This window comes from Merops nubicus, unplaced genomic scaffold, assembly GCF_000691845.1.
Source record: "Merops nubicus isolate BGI_N331 unplaced genomic scaffold, ASM69184v1 scaffold5368, whole genome shotgun sequence".
Taxonomy (NCBI): Eukaryota; Metazoa; Chordata; class Aves; order Coraciiformes; family Meropidae; genus Merops; species Merops nubicus.
Genome location: NW_008625005.1, coordinates 13399 through 31896, shown reverse-complemented (window position 1 = coordinate 31896; position 18498 = coordinate 13399). Strand labels below are relative to the sequence as shown.

At 37.3% G+C, this 18498-nt stretch overlaps 1 protein-coding gene across 2 annotated transcripts in view; it reads right to left on the bottom strand.

Annotated features, from left to right (window-relative positions):
• SULF2 (sulfatase 2) overlaps nucleotides 1-18498 on the bottom strand; it is a 61181-nt gene that overhangs the window by 34528 nt on the left and 8155 nt on the right. For both annotated transcript variants that reach the window (XM_008945521.1, XM_008945522.1), the window contains exons 3-4: nucleotides 6846-6997; nucleotides 3176-3345 (exon numbers count right to left, since the gene is read on the bottom strand). In XM_008945521.1, coding sequence (XP_008943769.1) covers nucleotides 3176-3345; nucleotides 6846-6997 — 322 coding nt within the window. The remainder of the gene's footprint in view (nucleotides 1-3175; nucleotides 3346-6845; nucleotides 6998-18498) is intronic.

The window sequence follows — 18498 nt, the reverse complement described above, 5'->3', positions numbered from 1 at the left end:
CAAGCAGTAATGAGGGATCGGGCTGTAATTTGCAGACACTTTCCAGCCACCAGGCTTTTTTGAGATCATTAGAAGCTTTAGTTTAAGTCCCTGCTAGATCCTGAGAGCTGGATTCAATGTCCTCCTGGAATCTCTCTGCCCCTCCAAGTTCTCACATGATCCTAGAAGACCATTAAAGTGATGAAAAGAAGTATCACTGACTGTCCAGTATTTGATGCTGTTGGCAGTTCCAGAGATTGGTTTCCCATGTTTTATTGTAGTGGTCTAGGTTAGCTGAGTCTAAACAAAATATTTATTTTGATATATCATTACCATAATGCTGACTCTTTGCATCACCATCTCACTAGAAAGCTATATTATAGCTTACATTTCTAAAAAAATATTATCTACTATATGTATTCCTAAAAAGTTGTTATCACTTGAGAACCACATTTGTGAATTTCTTCATACCCTGACTCAAACACATTACCTGCAGAGTCCAAAATATCAAAAATTACTTTTCCTAATTGATTTGTTGAGGCTTGCTTTTTTTCATTCAAAGCAACAAACTCAGTCTGTGCAAAAATGCAAGTTGAGAGGGTGACACAGTAACACAGGAAAAAAAACCAGAAAATATTCAGTTTTTATCTTCCCAACAGAGAATTCCCTGAAAATTCCTTGCCTATTAGGCAAATACCTACTGTTGGTTTTGTGTATGCAACAGAGCAGCAAGGTAAGTTATTAAGATTAAGAATAGTAATATAAGTTAAAATTTATAAAAAACTGTGTATCTAATGTATCTTTGAATATGACAGGTAGTCCTAAGAGTTTTAAGATAAATATGAAATTAATAACCTGACAGTGAAATGTTTTATGCCTAAAGCCTCTGCTAGATGCTATCTGAAAAATATGCGTAGGTGGCAAATGGAGGTTTCTTCATGTAGGGAGGAAAGGGCTGGTGTTTATTCTTTCTGTATTGTTAATAGCCTCTTGAATTTCAGAATGTTATTGTGGCTGAAATAATGACATTGCTCCTTTGAAAATGCTGACAGTTATGGAAACTGTTGCTATGTGATGCCCAGAATGAATAAAAAATGCTTGGCAAACTTCTTTTCAGCTTACTTTGTGATTTCCTGGCTGATTTGAAACCTCCCACTGTTTAATCCAACCAAAGCCCGTGATTTTCTTTGATTACTACAGATGTAACCCTCTTACACTTAACAGATTTGTCTGTCTTAAGGAAGAATACAGAAACATAACATTCCTAGAAGTTGGTTAAGATAACCTCTTCAAAAGTACACAGAAGATAAGTCCTATCGGTCCTAGTTTGATTGCATTTGACCCTGGAAAAGATGGGTGGTAAAAAAGTACCCTCCATTGAAATAACATTTCTGATCCCTGTTGAACTCCCAGCTGTTCATTCTCTGCAGCCATCCGCACCGGCAGCAGCAAAGGAAAACCTTCTTGGAGAACTACCTTGTACAGCGAGGGACTGATGTGTTCTGCATTCTTACATTTAATCTTAAACCCAAACCAATGAAAATGCTTACATATTATTACTATGTAGTGCCAGAAAAATAGTTTAGATTAGGATTGGCATTTTCTTTGCACAAGATGTACATAAAATACTATTTTATGTTCATACCCAAAAGAGTGATGCAGTTCCTTACTCTAGCAAGATAATTTGTTTCTTTACAAACAAAACTTGTTTCCATCAAGTGACACTTCCTGTATTTTTTTCCATTGTAAGAAAAGTCACCTACAATTAAAAACATTTTTGTGTAACTACTTCATAATCAGGATAAACCTAGTTTGTGTACAAAATAGAATTTAAACTATGAGCAAAATAAAACCAGATGTTTATATTTTTCATTGCTGGCCTACCTCAAATCCGTCTACTCTTTTTCATTCTGCTAGCATAATTAAATTGCTACAGAATGTTGCTTAATAAATGATTATAATCTCTGAGATATGAATGCCTTTCAAAGGCACTTCTAATAAGACCGAGGTCAATACTGCGTATAACCTATGAGAAGTTGCTCATTTGGTATTTCTGTAATTTTCATTTCAAAGAAAATAAACAAGCATAAGACAGCAAACACACACAAAATACTGCATTGCTGTAGATCTGGGACACAGATACTCTTTGGCAGCACAGTACAAAATAATGAAAGACGTAATTCTAAGTTATGCAATACCTAGACACTACAGCAACAGAAGCTTTTTCTCTCAGACTCTGTTTTAAATAGAGTGAAAAAGCTCACTTCACTGATTCACTGGACTTTGGACTAGGCCCGAGTCCAAATCTTACCAATTGATTATTACTTCCAATAGCTCCTAGCTCCTTCACAAATACCAAGTAAAACAGAACTCCTTTAAAACAAAAGGGTATGTAGGAAGAAAGTCAGAAATGCTGAACATCAATGAAGGCATGAAACCAGTCATTAGAAAAATATTGGAATGTTTTCGGTTGTGCCAAAAGGCGATTTGGGAGAACCATTAAATTTATCAGCGTGCAAGGAGATGCCTGTAATGAAGCATTACAAAGCTGTACCTGTAAAATGTCTCTGCTATATAAAAGAACCATCTCATCACAGAGCTTATGAACATGTTAACTCAGGAACTGGGTGATACTGCTTTTGGGACCCATTCAAGACATTGTACAGGGTCATGTACAGGCCTATCAGTCATACACAAATAGCTTGTCTAATTCAGAGCTGCAGGCTTTTATTTCCTTTCTTTGCATATCTGAAATGGAAGTAATAATTACTGCATACTACATGATTTTTAATAATACCCATAATACAGTTTATACATGAGGACAAGGAGATAGAGTTTTGTCTTCCCCTGAAGAGATTACAGTCCAAGAACCAGAACTTGATGCCTCTGCTCAAAGCAAAGCAGTGCATTACTTCCCCAGTAGGCTGTCACAGTGACCAATGAACTCAAAATTAACCTTTCCATTTATCTCAGTGAATAACACTTATGAGTTCTAGATGCAGTAGCCATTCTCAAAATACTTGTACTAATTCTGAAGAAGCAAAAAAAAAAAGGGAAAAAAAATTTCTCAAAACTCTTACATATTTGTGACAAACTTATACCAAGAGTATTACAAAGTAAACACTGCTACCCCAGAGGTACCCAGCATTTCTACACTCCTGAACCTGGAAATGAAGAAGGTTTTATTTTTCCTTACATGTGTTGTGAGGCATTAGGAAAGAGATGTGAGTACTGAGGGGCTGAATCTTCAGGGCCATGAGGAGCAGCATGACTTATAACCATCAGTACAGGCCTGTGAGGATACATCTTCTTTGAGATTCTGAAGAAGGTAATACTGTCATTGGTAATCAGATCAGTTAGATAATCCTGCAAGTAGAAGTGAAAGTACAATGAGATACTTGAAAAAAAACTTTCAAGTTGAAGGGTGAGATGAGAAAGTCTGAGGTACCATAAGAAACAACAAAAAAGAAGCTACTTCACTCAGAATGGGAGGAGAAGGGAGTACATTATAGATGTTAAAACTTCAAAAACTAAACCGAAATAATTGTTTCTTTGCTACCTAGCAATATGAAGATCAACAGCTTCTTCTCAGAAATGACTAAAGATGATCAAACAGGACTCTTTCTTCTCAGAGCACGTCATTACATTATGAAGATCACAATACTAAATGCAATGATCAAATATTAATTAAAAAAAATAGAAAATTACAGGTCAATTTCTTTGCTTTTTACTGTCAATATCTTCACAGTGTATGGTTTGACCTTGCATCATAAAAGTGCTTTGAAAATCCAAATGGCTTGAGGTTCTTTTTTCTTAACCTCCCTCTGAAACAGAAGTCACTAAAGCTAAAAGCTGCTGAGCTAATTGAATCAAAAATTTCATTCAGTATTACAGACATAGTGACAATCTGATAGAGAGAGAGAGCCATATCAAATAAATTGCTAAGGATTTAGAAAACTGCCTTTGGAATATATAGACTATCTTTCTATTTTCTAAGAAGTATCACTAATTCTTCTGATATGTACTAGAGCTATATGGATTGAAGAAATTATTTTCAATGACAAGCCATGTTCTCAGGCTACGTCACAGGAAATGCCACAATTGTAAGTAACCCTCAAACTTGAGTAGGATAGGAAACTGCACCTTTAAAAAAAACCCCAAACTGTCATGTCACAGCTGAATATAAAATCAGACATAACACTGGCCTCTGGTCAAGTGAACAAGTATAGGCTGTGGCACACACTGGATTGCACATCTCTGGGAGGACAGCTTTCTGTCCATGGTGCACACACTCGCACCTCTTTACCTCTGCCAATGCCCTTGATCTGAGAAGGCATTTATTGTTCACCATAGGAAGCCTTTTTCATTGACTGTGCTTACTTTCTCCAAGTTATTTCCTGTGTATGCCAGAACAAGGTTGGCAAAGTCTCCATTTATAATTTCACACACTGATCCCAACAACATCAGGCATGCCTGTTACGAAACTGCCATGATTAAGACAGTTAATGATGTGATACTTGCACTCATGAAAGCAGGTGTACATAGGCATAATTCCATCAAAGTTAACCGAAGGACTTCCATTAGTAAGCATATGCTGGAGAAGGGAGAATGCACAATAGGCCACACCACAGGAAAAAGAACTTCTGAACATATTCCCAAATACCTGAGACCCTTCCCAGAGCTGAGAGAGAATCCTGGAGTGCTCTCAAAAAAGCACTGAAATGTATCTAAAATGGGCCTGTTCTTTAAGCTGGTTCATCACTTTTTGAAGTGTGCAACTCATCTTTGATTTAGCCATTATAAAAGCATAGTTTTGAAACTTCATTTTGAAGATGACTGTTTTCACTGGGTCAAAGTGAAAATCATTCAAACTCAATGTTGTAAAACCAGTTTTTACCAGGCCAAAAGACCAAAACATAACATTTCCCTTAACTGACTTCTGTTTTTTAAAAGCTCCATATTGTAGAGTTTGTACCAGACTACACAAACATATGCATAATTAAAAATTTATCTGAAATGTTGACAGAAACTGGTAGAAAACAAAATAAGTAGAATATACCCTGTTAGAAAATTTGCAAAGATTTGGTTTTTAGAGGATCGACCAGTGCTTCACAGTCATTTTGAAGGACAGAAGCAAAAGTGTTTTCCCCAGTCTTCTATTAGAATATGATTAACATTAACTATGTTATAATATATATAGATAGATAGAGCTAAAAAATAATCTGATTCTATAGTCCATTGCTGGTAAATTAAGTTTCTAGCAACAAAAACTGCAGGAAAGAGAGAAGCAGTCTTGTATTTCAGCTTGTTTGCTCATTTGAACTCCAGCACTAACATCAACAAGTGCTGTTGCTCTGCACACTATCATCTGTTTATTACCACAGATGTGTATGATGCAAGACTATGAAGATTATAAAAACATTTATATTTTCATCAAGCGTTTTCTACTTATTACAAAACTCAGTAAGAAAAACTAAAACAAATTAAAACCTAAACATTTCAACATATTGCATACACAAAACAGCTGAGGGTATTGGAACAAAGTTCTCTGTTGGCTCCTTGGTACAAAGGTGAACTGTACTCTAGGAAATCACTCGCCTGACAGTGTTCCATGTAAGATATATTTCCATTGTAACATTTTTGGTACCTGGCTGTAAAGATTAGCTCTCTCATTCTTCATAGATCAGAAGGGAAATAAAAGACAAGTAGTTCTGTACCTCAGTTGCTGCTTCCCCTTAGCAGGTGATAGAAAAATGAAACCCTAGAAGCCTATTACATTTTATTTTTCAATGCAAAGCACATTCAATTAAAAATGCCAAGTAGGGGCATGGAAGGAGGAAATCAGACATCAACCTTTTAAAGGAAAAACTGACTGTGAAGACATTGCTAATGAAACACAAATACAGAGGTTAAGAATTGGGCTCAATAGGAGAAAGTGAACCAAATCCCTGTTAAACAAATACACCTTATAAATTAGCATCACTCCAGAGTAAGTCAGCTCCTGAGTTATATACTAAACTACTACAGCATCTTATGGGTATATTTATCATCATAATTCAGAGACAATTCAGGCTGTTTTAGGAATTCACAAAAGCTGGATCTTTTGGAAAGGTAGCACTTCTTGGCTGAAATAAAACTCCTGACTGCAATAAGGTAACTAAGCACTGTTTGATCTGTAACATGCTAGATAGGAGTGTGTGTGGGGGAGAAAGATACTGTATTTGACAATGATTATTGAGCTTTTTAGTAATTTTGGCCAGGGTATAACATCCTTGCAAGGATATTAGGAAATGTGTGCCTGTAACAATGTGCAGAGATACAAAATTAATAGTTGAATTCTCCACTCATTCAGAATTATCGTAAGACATACCAAGATATTATGAATTCTCCATCATACTGTGGCTGTGAAACAAATTTCTTAAACTAACAAAGAGATGGGCCTAGCTGGAGGGGACTGGATTCTTACTGCATTTACGCTTGTGTAACTCCACTGGAGTCAGTTCTGTACCAGAGGAAGAGATGACAATCAGACTCAGCACACAGTAATTAAAGTACAAAACACAGAAATAGTTATCATGCAGCATTTAAATCCATTTTCACATCTTCAGCTCACAGTACATAATACAGTCTCAGGAGATTTTGTTTGCTTCCACTGCCACTAACAGTCTTTTCAGTAACATGACTCTCCTGGAATGGAAGATAAGGAAAAGCCCAAACATGATGCCTGTTGAGTTGTGGCTAATGTTACATGGATCCACTTTCAACTATGAGAAGAATTCTTTAGTTAGACTGAACCCCTAAAGCACAGCTTTCTTATGGCCACAGCCAAGTGTTTAAAAACATAGAAATAAATCAATAGGACCTACCCTGGAGTAGTCATACCCATGCTTCTCCTTCGCTCCATTTCTACAGAGTGTGTAGTTGTAAAATCGGGAGTTTTTAAGTAATCCAACCCATTCTTTCCAACCAGGAGGCACGTAGGAGCCATTGTACTCATTAAGGTACTTCCCAAAGAAAGCTATGGGTAGAGAAAGCAGGAGCATAGTAAGAAGGCATAACAGAAACCCCTCAAAACCACCATATTTAACTATGTTGTTTCCTTCCCATCTCTTCTGAGAGAAACTTCTTCATCCATTTAAGATATAAGTTTGCTTATGTTTATTTCAGAGCTCCATAATGCAGATCTTTTGATTTACAACCTGACTACATACAAGTGAAACTGGATCACAATTACCATTACATTTTCTCTAGTTCCTTATACATTCAGAGTCAGATGAACTACACAGAGAATGCTTAAAATAGTGCCAGTTGCCACATTATCTCATCCTACTCTGAATCACCCGATTTAGCTCCATTTTTCATTTTGGTTACACCCACTTAAGCCATCTCCACCTAAGGAATTGGCAGAAGCAGTGAAGTCACTAATAGGAGGTTGGCTTAGGAAAAATGATGACAAATAAGAACCACAAATATGATGAGATTTTAAACTTGATGCACAGAAGAAATGAAGCAGCAGCCTGTTTGGCAGAACAAGTGCAGAATGAGTATGAGGATTCTTACAGAACACAGGGCAAGAATCTGAATTATCCTCCCAGAAGACCTATGTTATACACTAGCCTTGCTCTGTGAGCCACAAGTGTAGAGACAGAAATTATTTTCCAGAAAATGAGAAGCATTAGTTTTCTCCAAGAACACAAATTCTCTAAAGTACACAATGTACTCAACGATGCTTTCACACTATTCCAGTAAAAAAAATAAAGGAACAAATTTCTCTGTATTAGTTTATATGTTATAGCATCACTATGCAATTACAGCATAAATTGTACTTGAGGGCTCCATTGGTCTAGCTAGGTTTTTTAAAAGCTTAAGGGCAAAATTCTCCTCTTGGGTGTGCAGACTACACTATTTTTTTGTGATCAGAGCTCAGATCTCAATTTTTGAATGGACTGGCAATACAAATTAGCACTACCATAGTGATTAGCACAAGCAAGGATCTTTGCCCTTGTTCCACTTGTCATTACAAATACTTTTAATCCAGAGGCACAGAGTGTTTGCAGCATCTCACGATGGCCATCTACCAGTGAATGCTTCTATAAGGAAAACAGAATATCTGAGATTCTGCTCCTAAGACTTAGATTAAACCTCACCCCATAATCTATAGGATTTGAGCATACAATTCACAGTTCCCATGATTTAAATTACTTTTTTTTTAAGCTTGCAGCATTCTCTGACGCTGCATTATCTCGTACTCCGATAAATCCAAGCAGCAGTTGAGTGCATAGAGCAGAGCAGGTGTCTAGCCAGTGTAAAAAGGGCCAGCCTCACTGAAGTAAATGGATTTATGTCTATAAATGGCTGAGTATCTGTCCGAAAGATAGACACAGTGAGAAAGAGTGGTACAAAACAGTAAGTGAGAGAGCTCTGTATCATTACTTGATAGTGTTTTTCTTAAAAAAAAAAAAAAGGTGGGGGGGAGAAACCTGGTATTAGAGCAACATAATAACATAGTGGAATGAGATTAAATACATTTGCAGGGATTAAGTACATTGTGCACTGAATGTCCATAAGATCCAACTCAAAGTGCTTGGGTAGAATGCAAAAACATATTTTTGATCATCCTCATCAACAAATTCAATATATGCAATTCATGTGTAAAGTGAGCCAAGAGAAAGTGACAAGAGATCTTTCAAAGCATTTGAAAGAGATCAAAGTGTGGACAAAATTAAGATCTACACCACAGAAGATGAGGAGGGCACATCTGCTGTGACAAAATTCCTTAAAATTACACTGTGCTTTCTAAATATTTTGCAAAAGCAGGTAAGGTGTTACACTATTTTACAAACAAAACACTTAGAAAAGGGTGAAGTGACTGACTAGTATGCTGCAGAAAATAACTGGTTTCACTGTTCTGAACTACTTCATGACATCTTTTTAACCAAGCAAAATGAACTAGCAGCAGTGGACAAAGCAGAATCTACTCCACTGTAGAAGAAAATTATCACATTCCTCAGGGAATACATTTATACAGTATATACAGTTTTTCAAATTATTTTGATTTATGAGCACCTTCCAATTTTTAAAGAATGAAAGGCAATTCACAGTGGTTATAGGTAATAAAACAACACAGAAGCATGTTTTCTTTTGTTGTCCTAGTACACAGGATTCAAACACTGACCACTGTCTACAGGAGCAGGTATACACACAAGGCAGACCAAAGCCATTTGTCCCCCACTCGACATGTTATACCTAAATGGATATATATTTGGCATTTCTGCTCACAGGAACCAATCTGTTCCTGAAAACTAGCTAAGCCAGCTGAAAAACTCAGGAAAGGAGCATTCTGTAGAGAATTACTTCATTGTTTTTCTGCAGAGGAAAGTCTGGCGGAAGTTCCTTCCCACACCTTTTGCACACCCCCCATTGTACATTCAGGATGTCTTTATAATCTTGCATGGATGTCAAAGGGCTTTAAATAATCTTCTCCACTGTTTCAAATCTTCCATTTTACATCTCTTTCTTTTCCTTCTCCTCCTCAGCCCTATAAAGGCTTGTTATTAAAAAAATTTTTAAACATCACACTCCTCTGCAGTAGAAACTACTGGGTTACACTAAACCTCTCTTGACACTGATGAAAGATTTTCATTTTGGATTGTAAAGATTTTAACACAATTTTCTCCCTCACCAGATTAATTCACTACCAGAGACAGCTGCTCACTAGAGTACACATGCCTGTGGCACATCCAATTTCAAACCACTCCAAGATTTCATTAATAAACATTCACAGAAGCTGCTGTTTGATACGCTCAGCCATGTTCCTATATCCAGTCTATGAAGCAATCATTAAAAAACATCCAAGTGGCTGTTTTTTGTAAACACATCACATAGGAATGTGGTTTTCCTTTGCTTTAAATATCATGCAATGTAATATCCTAGTATTGCATAAAACAGGATATAGAAGAATTAAGTCCTTTGTACACTGTTACCACTTTCACAGGGGTTCATAAGCTAAAGTTCTTTTCTTGGAGTCTCACCCTTCAATGAAAAGTACTTGGAAAGTTCCTTGGTAAAGAGTGGAAGTTTTATAACATGTTTTGTTTTTTAAATTCTTTGTATACAGAAAAAAAATGCAGACAAATGATTTTTCCCTGTGCTATCAATTTGTCACTCCTGAACAGTAACAGAGTATTTATACCACACATCCCCTCCTCCTGGAGTCTTCTCTTCATATCCTTCATGCTACTTAGCTGTATCTACCTATCAGCACCCCACTAAACTGCACTTACCACCATGACTGTGAAGTCAAAACCCTTTGGCTCTTAACCCTCTACATTTAAACATGAATTTTGTACATTAAGTATTTTAAAGATGTATTTAAAGTACTGCTTTTCTCACATATTTCAAGAGCCAGCTTTCCAGATATTAACTTAGGTTTTGAGCTGCAATTCTTAGTTACTCATGGGGATTTGTTTACCCTTGTAAAATCTTTTACTTCTATATCCGATACCAGTTTTCCTCAGCTCCAAGTTGAACAATTAGCTACATTTGAGCAATCCCTTAGTTTTGGGCTGTGAGAAGGGGCAGGGGGCACATTTCTGATCTTATTTCTGCTGTATTTTCAGTACCTTTTGTCTTTTAAGAGACAATCAGAGGAAAGCAGATGAGAAAGCACTCAGCATGGCTAAGTATGCATGTTAGAAGCAGTCAGCTCAAAGGTCAATTCAGCTCTGCATTCACATCATGGCCAAACGTACTCTTAAACTGGCAACGTGCAATGGAATAAACTCAGGGAAATGAATGGATTTACAGCAGAAATATGGAGGTTCTGAGATAAAATCCTGTAACTTAATATTAAAGTTGGTTCCATGAGAAAGACTTTAAGAGATATCAATTCTCATTCAAAATAACTAACCAGGTTTTCCAAAAATCAGTATCTCCTATGAGCTGAAGTCACCTGAACAAAAGTGTCCTAGTTGACACCTTCAGTGGTAACAGGAAATATCACACTACTTCGAAGATTAGAAGATGCAGCATTAGTATGAACATCTCAGTCATTGCAGTAAACCTAAACGGCTGCATAAAACATACAACCCATTAGTTCCTAAATCTTAGAGATTTTTTAAGGAGGAAAAGAGGGTTTTAAGGCCACATTTTGTTCTCAGATCCCTTTATGTGCACCAGTTTCAGGAGGGTAAGGAAAACAGGAACACAGTACTTTTTTGCTATTTTGTTTCTTTTGTATGTCTCCAACAGTCCTTGAAATGATAAACTCAGTGAAGTACTTAACCAATCAGACTAAGGAAAAAGTACAGAAGTATACACACACACACATACACACACTTCATTTTAGTCTACTGCACATGTTGGCCCAGTTTTTCTCTAATCTATAGTATACTGATAGCACAAATGTTTCTTAAAGGTAACACGCTCCATCCATCACCACAGGGGCACAGAGTAGTTCTGATGGCAGGAGGCTTTACACACACAGCTCTTCTCTGTAACTGGATAAAAATTATTATTACAATTCATGAAACATAATAGTTATAAAAACCATGTTGTACAGTGGCTGGCAGCCACTACAGTGAGAATAGCCTACAGGCTTTCTTGTTATGCCAGGGGACTAGTCTGATATCTAGCAGGACAAAGGCAATGCCCAGTAATCTTTATGACACCTTTGTTCCTCTTCCTGAATTTGCACTGCACATTCCTCAGCTGCAGCCAAGGATCAGTGCCAAGATCTATTTAATGAATCTGGGGAACTGGCTGAAGGGGAGCAGATGAAGCCAAATAAAACAAAAGGGCTCAAACCAAATATTTTGAAATGGTCAACAAGGAATCAAAGTGAAGAGTGCTGGTGGTGAGCCAAGTCTTGCTTCTCCTTCTCAGGTGAGCTAATTCCCAACAGAACTGGGGCCAAAGCCCCCTTCCACTAACACCTATGACACAGTTTACAAAAATCTAAACACAACTAGAATTGTAAGAAATTAATATCTTTCTGAACATCCCTCTCACACACATCCTTTGAAATCTAAAGAAAAAAAATCCAGAAATGGCAATCTCCATACCATCAGTCTTTATTGCAATTCAGGACAAGATGACAGAGTATCAAATCAGCATCAAATCCTATACTGGGCAGCACAAGAGAAAACAAGAGCACACAGATCACTGCCACTAGTCTGTTTGCTCCTATCCCTTGCTGGCCAATCCTGACCATTCAGATTTTCTACAAAATGTTTCCCAGTGTCAAAACTACCACAACAATGAGACATTTGGTTAAAAATTTACTGTGCATATCACTCCCCCCTTTTATGTATCATAGTTGCAGAAGAATCTACCTTTAGATTTATCCTCCTCTCATCACATGCAAAATTTCTTCCTCCACACATAAAACCCCAAAACTTCCTCAACAGTGAATTGTCACAGCTTTAGCTAATGTTGTCTTTACTAAAATGGCAAAGTCTGCACCATCCTGTTTGGCCCAGCTCCAAAATAATTTCATTTAGAGCCATTTTGTCTGTAGGATTTGAAGAAAACACAACTGTCAAGTTTCAGGGAGCTACCGAGTTATGCTGTGCAATAAGAAATATCTACTGTGTTTTAACAAAGTTGATTTTTTTTTCTTCCTAGCTATAAACTTGGAAGAAGACTACCAAAAGCATTAGTTCATAGATAAAAAAATATATAGAAAAAATAAAAAATAATAAAAAGAGTCTTACTGAATACAATTAGGAGAAAAGCCCAACCATGGTTCAATATAACCAAAGGATTCCTTCTAACAAGATATTCAGTGAAAGGGAAGAAATCTAGGTTCTACAGTAGTTTGTCTGCATGCTTTGACCAAAATAAGAAAAACAATTGCCTTTTTTTGTAAATAATGCTTCTTACAGTCCCAAAATGCACTCATCTCCAAAACATGTAGTCTATACACAAGGATAGGAAGTGCTATTATCTCTAACCTGGAAGACAAAGGTCTCAGGGCAGTGTTCACATTCCAGTTCAAGCAAACTGGAATTCAGCTTCCAGGAACTGGAATTAGAATCTGTCTGCAAAGTTCTTACTGTAGGCACTGGTGACTGTTTTCCTCTGCAGTGTATTAAAAGATGGCACAGAGCCTATTGTTCTGTCTTTGAATTTCCATATCACTAAGCTTGTCCAGTGCCCACTAGCCTGTGTCACTGCTGTACAGGGCAAGTATATAACCATGTGGGCCACAAAACACTCACAACTTTGGGCATACAGGAAAAACTCAGGAAAACTGTATTCAGTAAATTACATTACTAAATTAAATTTGATGATTTTGAAAGACTTCTACAAAAACCCCATCATTCTAGAAAAGCAAACTAAAAGAAAATGCAAAAAGATACCACAAGGGACTAAATTACTAGCTGGATAAAACAAAAGATCTTAAATTGGAGTGAGAAGGATGGAATCTCTTCTCATTTTTGGCTGATAATCTACCTAATATTGAACAGAAATTACTCTAGACTATGAAAAAATTAATCAACAAAGAGGTTCTTTTATTTTGAAAAGTACTGCTATCTTAAAAGATCTAAACTAACGAAGAATTTAAAAATACTTTCATATTGTGCCAATATTCTGTTTAGCTTTTAGCTGGTTTGAATGCTATGAAATGATGATTCTATTTCTGAGGAAATATTAAGCTAAGATTTATTTCTTGCTTGAAATCATAAATCAATAGGACAAAACCATTACACTTTAAATGCTAGAATTTGCATCCTATCAGAAGAGCACATTATTGTAGGGGGAAAGGAAAAGATGAGATGTTTCTTACAATCCAGGGCATTTTATGTTGAAAACAGACATATTTAGGGGAAGAGATAAGACAGTGGGTAAGAAGAAATCAAAGTATGACTGGAAATAAGAGAGCCACAAGACATGGGCTTATTTCCGTAGTTGTGGATGCCTTCAACTCAGGCTCCTGGGAAAGTTCTCCTGGACTGCAGGCTATCTTAGGGATTTCAATCACCGAGTTATTTACAGAAGTGTGTATTTTCCTCTCTTCAGTAAAGTTAAAATGTGCATTAAACAAGTGTTGAGGCTACATGCTGAAGACAGGTGATGAAACAATAGCTGTACAGATAAGTTTCACTTCTACAAACTCCGCACAACCCTCAGGAGATCATGCTCTGCTTAACATGCTCTCATTTTAGTTATCATACGTTATAATGTGCTTAAAGTGAAACTACAGATGCTTCAAACTCAATTCATAAAAGCAGAGGGAAAAGATACACACGTTTGATTTGAAATAACTGGAACTGAAGTTAGAGCTGGGAGGGGAAAAAAAAAAAAAAAGACTTTAACAGAGGTGAGGCAGGAAAGCCAGAACTTTGTCTGAAAACTGTCATTCATCAGAACACTTGCAGGATATTCCAGCTCAATAATTCACCGCCATGGCAAATGGCTCGATGTCCAGATGGAGGATGGTGAAGTCTAGTGTCCCTCAGGGGTCTGTGCTGGGACCAGTGTTGTTTAATATCTTCATTAATGACATTGACAGTGGCATCAAGTGCACCCTCAGCACGTTTGCAGATGATACCAAACTGGAAGGCGCAGTTGATATGCCAGAGAGAGGGGATGCTGTCCAGAGAGACCTGGATAGGCTGGAGAGGTGGGCCCAGGTGAACCTTATGAGCTTCAACAAAGCCAAGTGCAGGGTCCTGCATCTGGGCCAGGGTAACCAGCCTTATCAGTATAGACTGGGGGAGTCCTGGAGAAAGGGAGTTGGGAGTGCTGGTGGATGAAAAACTGGACATGAGCCACCAATGTGCAGTCACAGCCCAGAATGCCAATCACATCCTGGGTTGCATCAAAAGAAGGTCTGTTCAAAAGCATTTGTAATGATAGGACAAGTAGTAATGGTTTTCAACTAGCAAAGGATAGATTTAGACTCGATACTAGAAAAAAAAATTCTTTCATATAAGAGCGATTGATCATTGGAATGGGCTGCCCAGAGAGGTAGTGGAGGCCCCAGTCCTGCAGTAATTCAAGGTCAGGCTTGACAGGGCCTTGGGCAACTTGACATAGGGTAGAGATGTCCCTGCTTGTGTAGGAAGGTTGGACCAGGTGACCTCCAGAGGTCCCTTCCAGCCTAAAACATTTCATGATTCTATGGACTACGCCTGCTGGAAGCAGTAACATGGACAGTCAGCAGATTTGAGCTGTATATCAGGACTCTTATGTCCTTTCCAGCAGAGATCCTTGGTTTCATTTTGCAGTAAGAGCTATCATGATACAGCAGTATGTTGAATCTTGCTTTCACAGCGTTTAAGTCTAACGGTCTCGACCCATCTAACAGCTATAATTTGACAGACCTTGCTAAGATAACATTTCTATATAGAGAGCAAAAGATCTTCGGAAACTAATTTACCTTCAAGAGAAATAATGCAGAAGCATTATAACTAATACCCAGTTTTGAAGAATCACCTAGATGTCTTGTAGATGAATATCATAACACTTCTGTTCCTAATTGTGTAAATCAGTTTTAAAAATTAAGTCTGACTTTTAAAGCACTTGGTTATTATTTTTATTTTTCATTTTAATATTATATTTTAATATATGTATATTAATATCATATTTGTATATTATTTTTAAAAACAGCCTTCAGTTCATCAGCTGCAAAAGCTTCCTCTCCTGCATTTGATGTTACTGTGACTTGGATAATTTGTTTTCCCTAGATACCTGTAACATTTCAGGGAAGTGCACCATGGCTCTATGGCGAGGGCACTAGAGCGTGAACCAAAATTCGCATCTCTTCTTAATGTTGCTCTTCACCTGCATACAACCTTGTAGAAAGTACTTCACTCTGCCTCTACTTCTGTCTACTCTTGACTCTGTAGGTCAACAATTATTCCCTACTAAGCAACTACACACACAGATCAACTTGATCTACCTTTGTAAATATTTCTGTAGTAAAAAAGTAGCAACCAGCAACTATTGCAGAGAGCAAATTCTACAGCAGGCAACTGATAAGCAAAGAATTTTCCTTGTGGCATGTATCTAGATACTACAATCTGGTCACATATTTTTCAGGTTCATTCCTCTTTTAATAAACACTTAGCAATAGCATGTCTCTTCTTCCTCACTATTTAATGTTAAAATCACTTTAAAATGTCAAAGGCTTAGACAGAGAAGTAGAAAAATAAGTGTCTGACTGCATTCAAATAATATCTTCTTAGTGTAATATTAGTGGGAGGAAATGGAAGATTGCCACTGAATTTTAATGAATTCATTAGTTAATTATTGTAAAGCCTCATGAAAGTGCTAAGAATTATTATTACTTTTATTCCCAAGAATTTTTTTATAATAGCAGAGATGGACCTCCCACAATGGCTTTTCTCTACGTTCGAAATACACAACTGGTGCAAAATCACGTTTATTAATTCTCTGCATAATTCAAGTATGGACTTGCCCTCAGAGAGAGATACTGACATATTACCATACAAGTAGCAGCTTTTTTCCTTGTTAATAGGTTTATTTAACTGAATAGGGCAAGCTGTGCTATAGGGTACTGCTCAACAGGAACAAGGATGGTAAGTTAGCCAAAATGTGTACTGCATTTATGGCATACTGAGCCATGTTAAGCCCTAACATAAATTAACAGAACTGTCTCAGAAAATTCACTGAAGCAAAAGTGTCCTTCTGCCAGGCTGAACTTGGCCCACCACCCCCAATTCTGTTGAATTTAATAAGAGAAACAAGTCTTTTCATTTCCTGACTGCAGATAAGGCTGACAAAATATTCTGGAATCAGTTACCAATTTTAAGACCTAATCATTCAGACAGCCAGGCACATGGAAAAGAGAAGCTTTTCTCATTAAGTAATGTCTAAGGGAAAGTTTAAATCTGTATTCCAATAAAACATCTTCGTATTTGTTGCTGCAGGACCCAAGCATGCAACAATGCATTGTGCACTTTAAAAGCTGTCTCACAGAAAGAGATGTGTACGTTCACAGAAAACAGAACTTCTTTTCTGCAAAGGTTTACATAGGAACCTTTGGCAGCAAAATTCCCTGTCATTCAGAAATCTTTGTCACAGGAGTTCTTTGTTTCTTTTCCATTCTAATCATCTGCTGCTTCAAGTTGAATTACCAGTGTCCACTGTTTTAAGTTAGTGACGATTCAGACGTTGCTTACGCCATTTTTTTTCTAAAGATTAATTCATCAATTGACTTCATTTCTTTACATAAACTGTCCTTCTTGCCTCATTTCCCCAATATAGTAGGACAATGATGTGAGAAGCTCTTCAAAAATCAGACTGATTACTTAATATACTGAGACTGGGAACTTGCTGTCTGCATGTAGTGGCTATATAACAGCAACACAGCCTTTCAGTTGCTATTCATGACATGGGCTTTTTTCAGACTGTGACACAGGTTAACACAGAGGAAGAGATACCTACAACACCTACCGCCTCAATGGCCTCCACTGCGGAGGGGAAACCCATCCTTTGCACTGGCATGATATTTATTTTAATTGATCCACATAAAGTGACAGTGAGCCCTATGTACGATGGTCAAAATCTTGACTATTAAAGACAGCACTTCCCTTGAGCTCAGCCTCTTCCTTTCATCTTCACTCTGGCAAGTCCAGTGCCTAAAGGAGTCAATCGAACTTTTTAAAGTGCCAAAGTTGGAAAATATAAAACTGACAACCATGGCTGAAACTCCATCTCCTTTCATACTTTTTACTTGCACCTTTGTTTACTTTACAAGAGAAACCTGCACCACACTGCTCCCTCCTGCCACACACCACCTGCACATTTCCCAAAGGTGTCAGCAGCAGCAAAAGTCTATATAGAGCCAAAACCACAAATGCCACCACGGCAGGGAAAACACAACAATGCAGAAAAAACAGTCCCCAGCAGAATCACCTTTCACAACAGAACAAAAACCAAGGAGATAACGAATAAGGAAGAGGACAAGGAGATATGAAATGACCGGCAGAAAAGAAAGACGTAGGGAAGTAGGAATACGATTTCTTTCTTCAAGTTTGAACAAAAGGGAAAAGAGAAGAGAAAAAAACACAGGCAGAATGCCCGGCTTCTTATAAATCAAGTAAAAAAAACTAACTCTCTTCCAAAATAATAGGTTGTGAACTTAAATATAAAAGCAAGCCTCAAAAGGCTTTACTCCTCATGGCCTCTTTTTCTTCTACTTCTTTGAAACAACAACAAAAAAAAAAGGTGGAGAGATCAAGAAGCTAAATTGTATGTTTGCAGAGCAAACCAGTATTACCATGGTGCTCAAAGAAATTATATTAAAAACCCTACAAATGAACTCTTGTGCTTTACAGATCTTCCTTTTTTTCACTGCCGTCACACTCAAGGAGGACACCCAATTTCAGAGAAGCGGTGTTCAGAATCTCCAAAGTCTTCCTAGTAGGTTACTTTCAAAACTTGAAAAACTGAGTAAACAAGATACCAAAGTACAATTTCCTGCTCTTTCTGAAGCAGGTAAATCTGCTTAGATCTTTGGGGGAAAAGAGGTAAAAAAGCCCTTCTTCC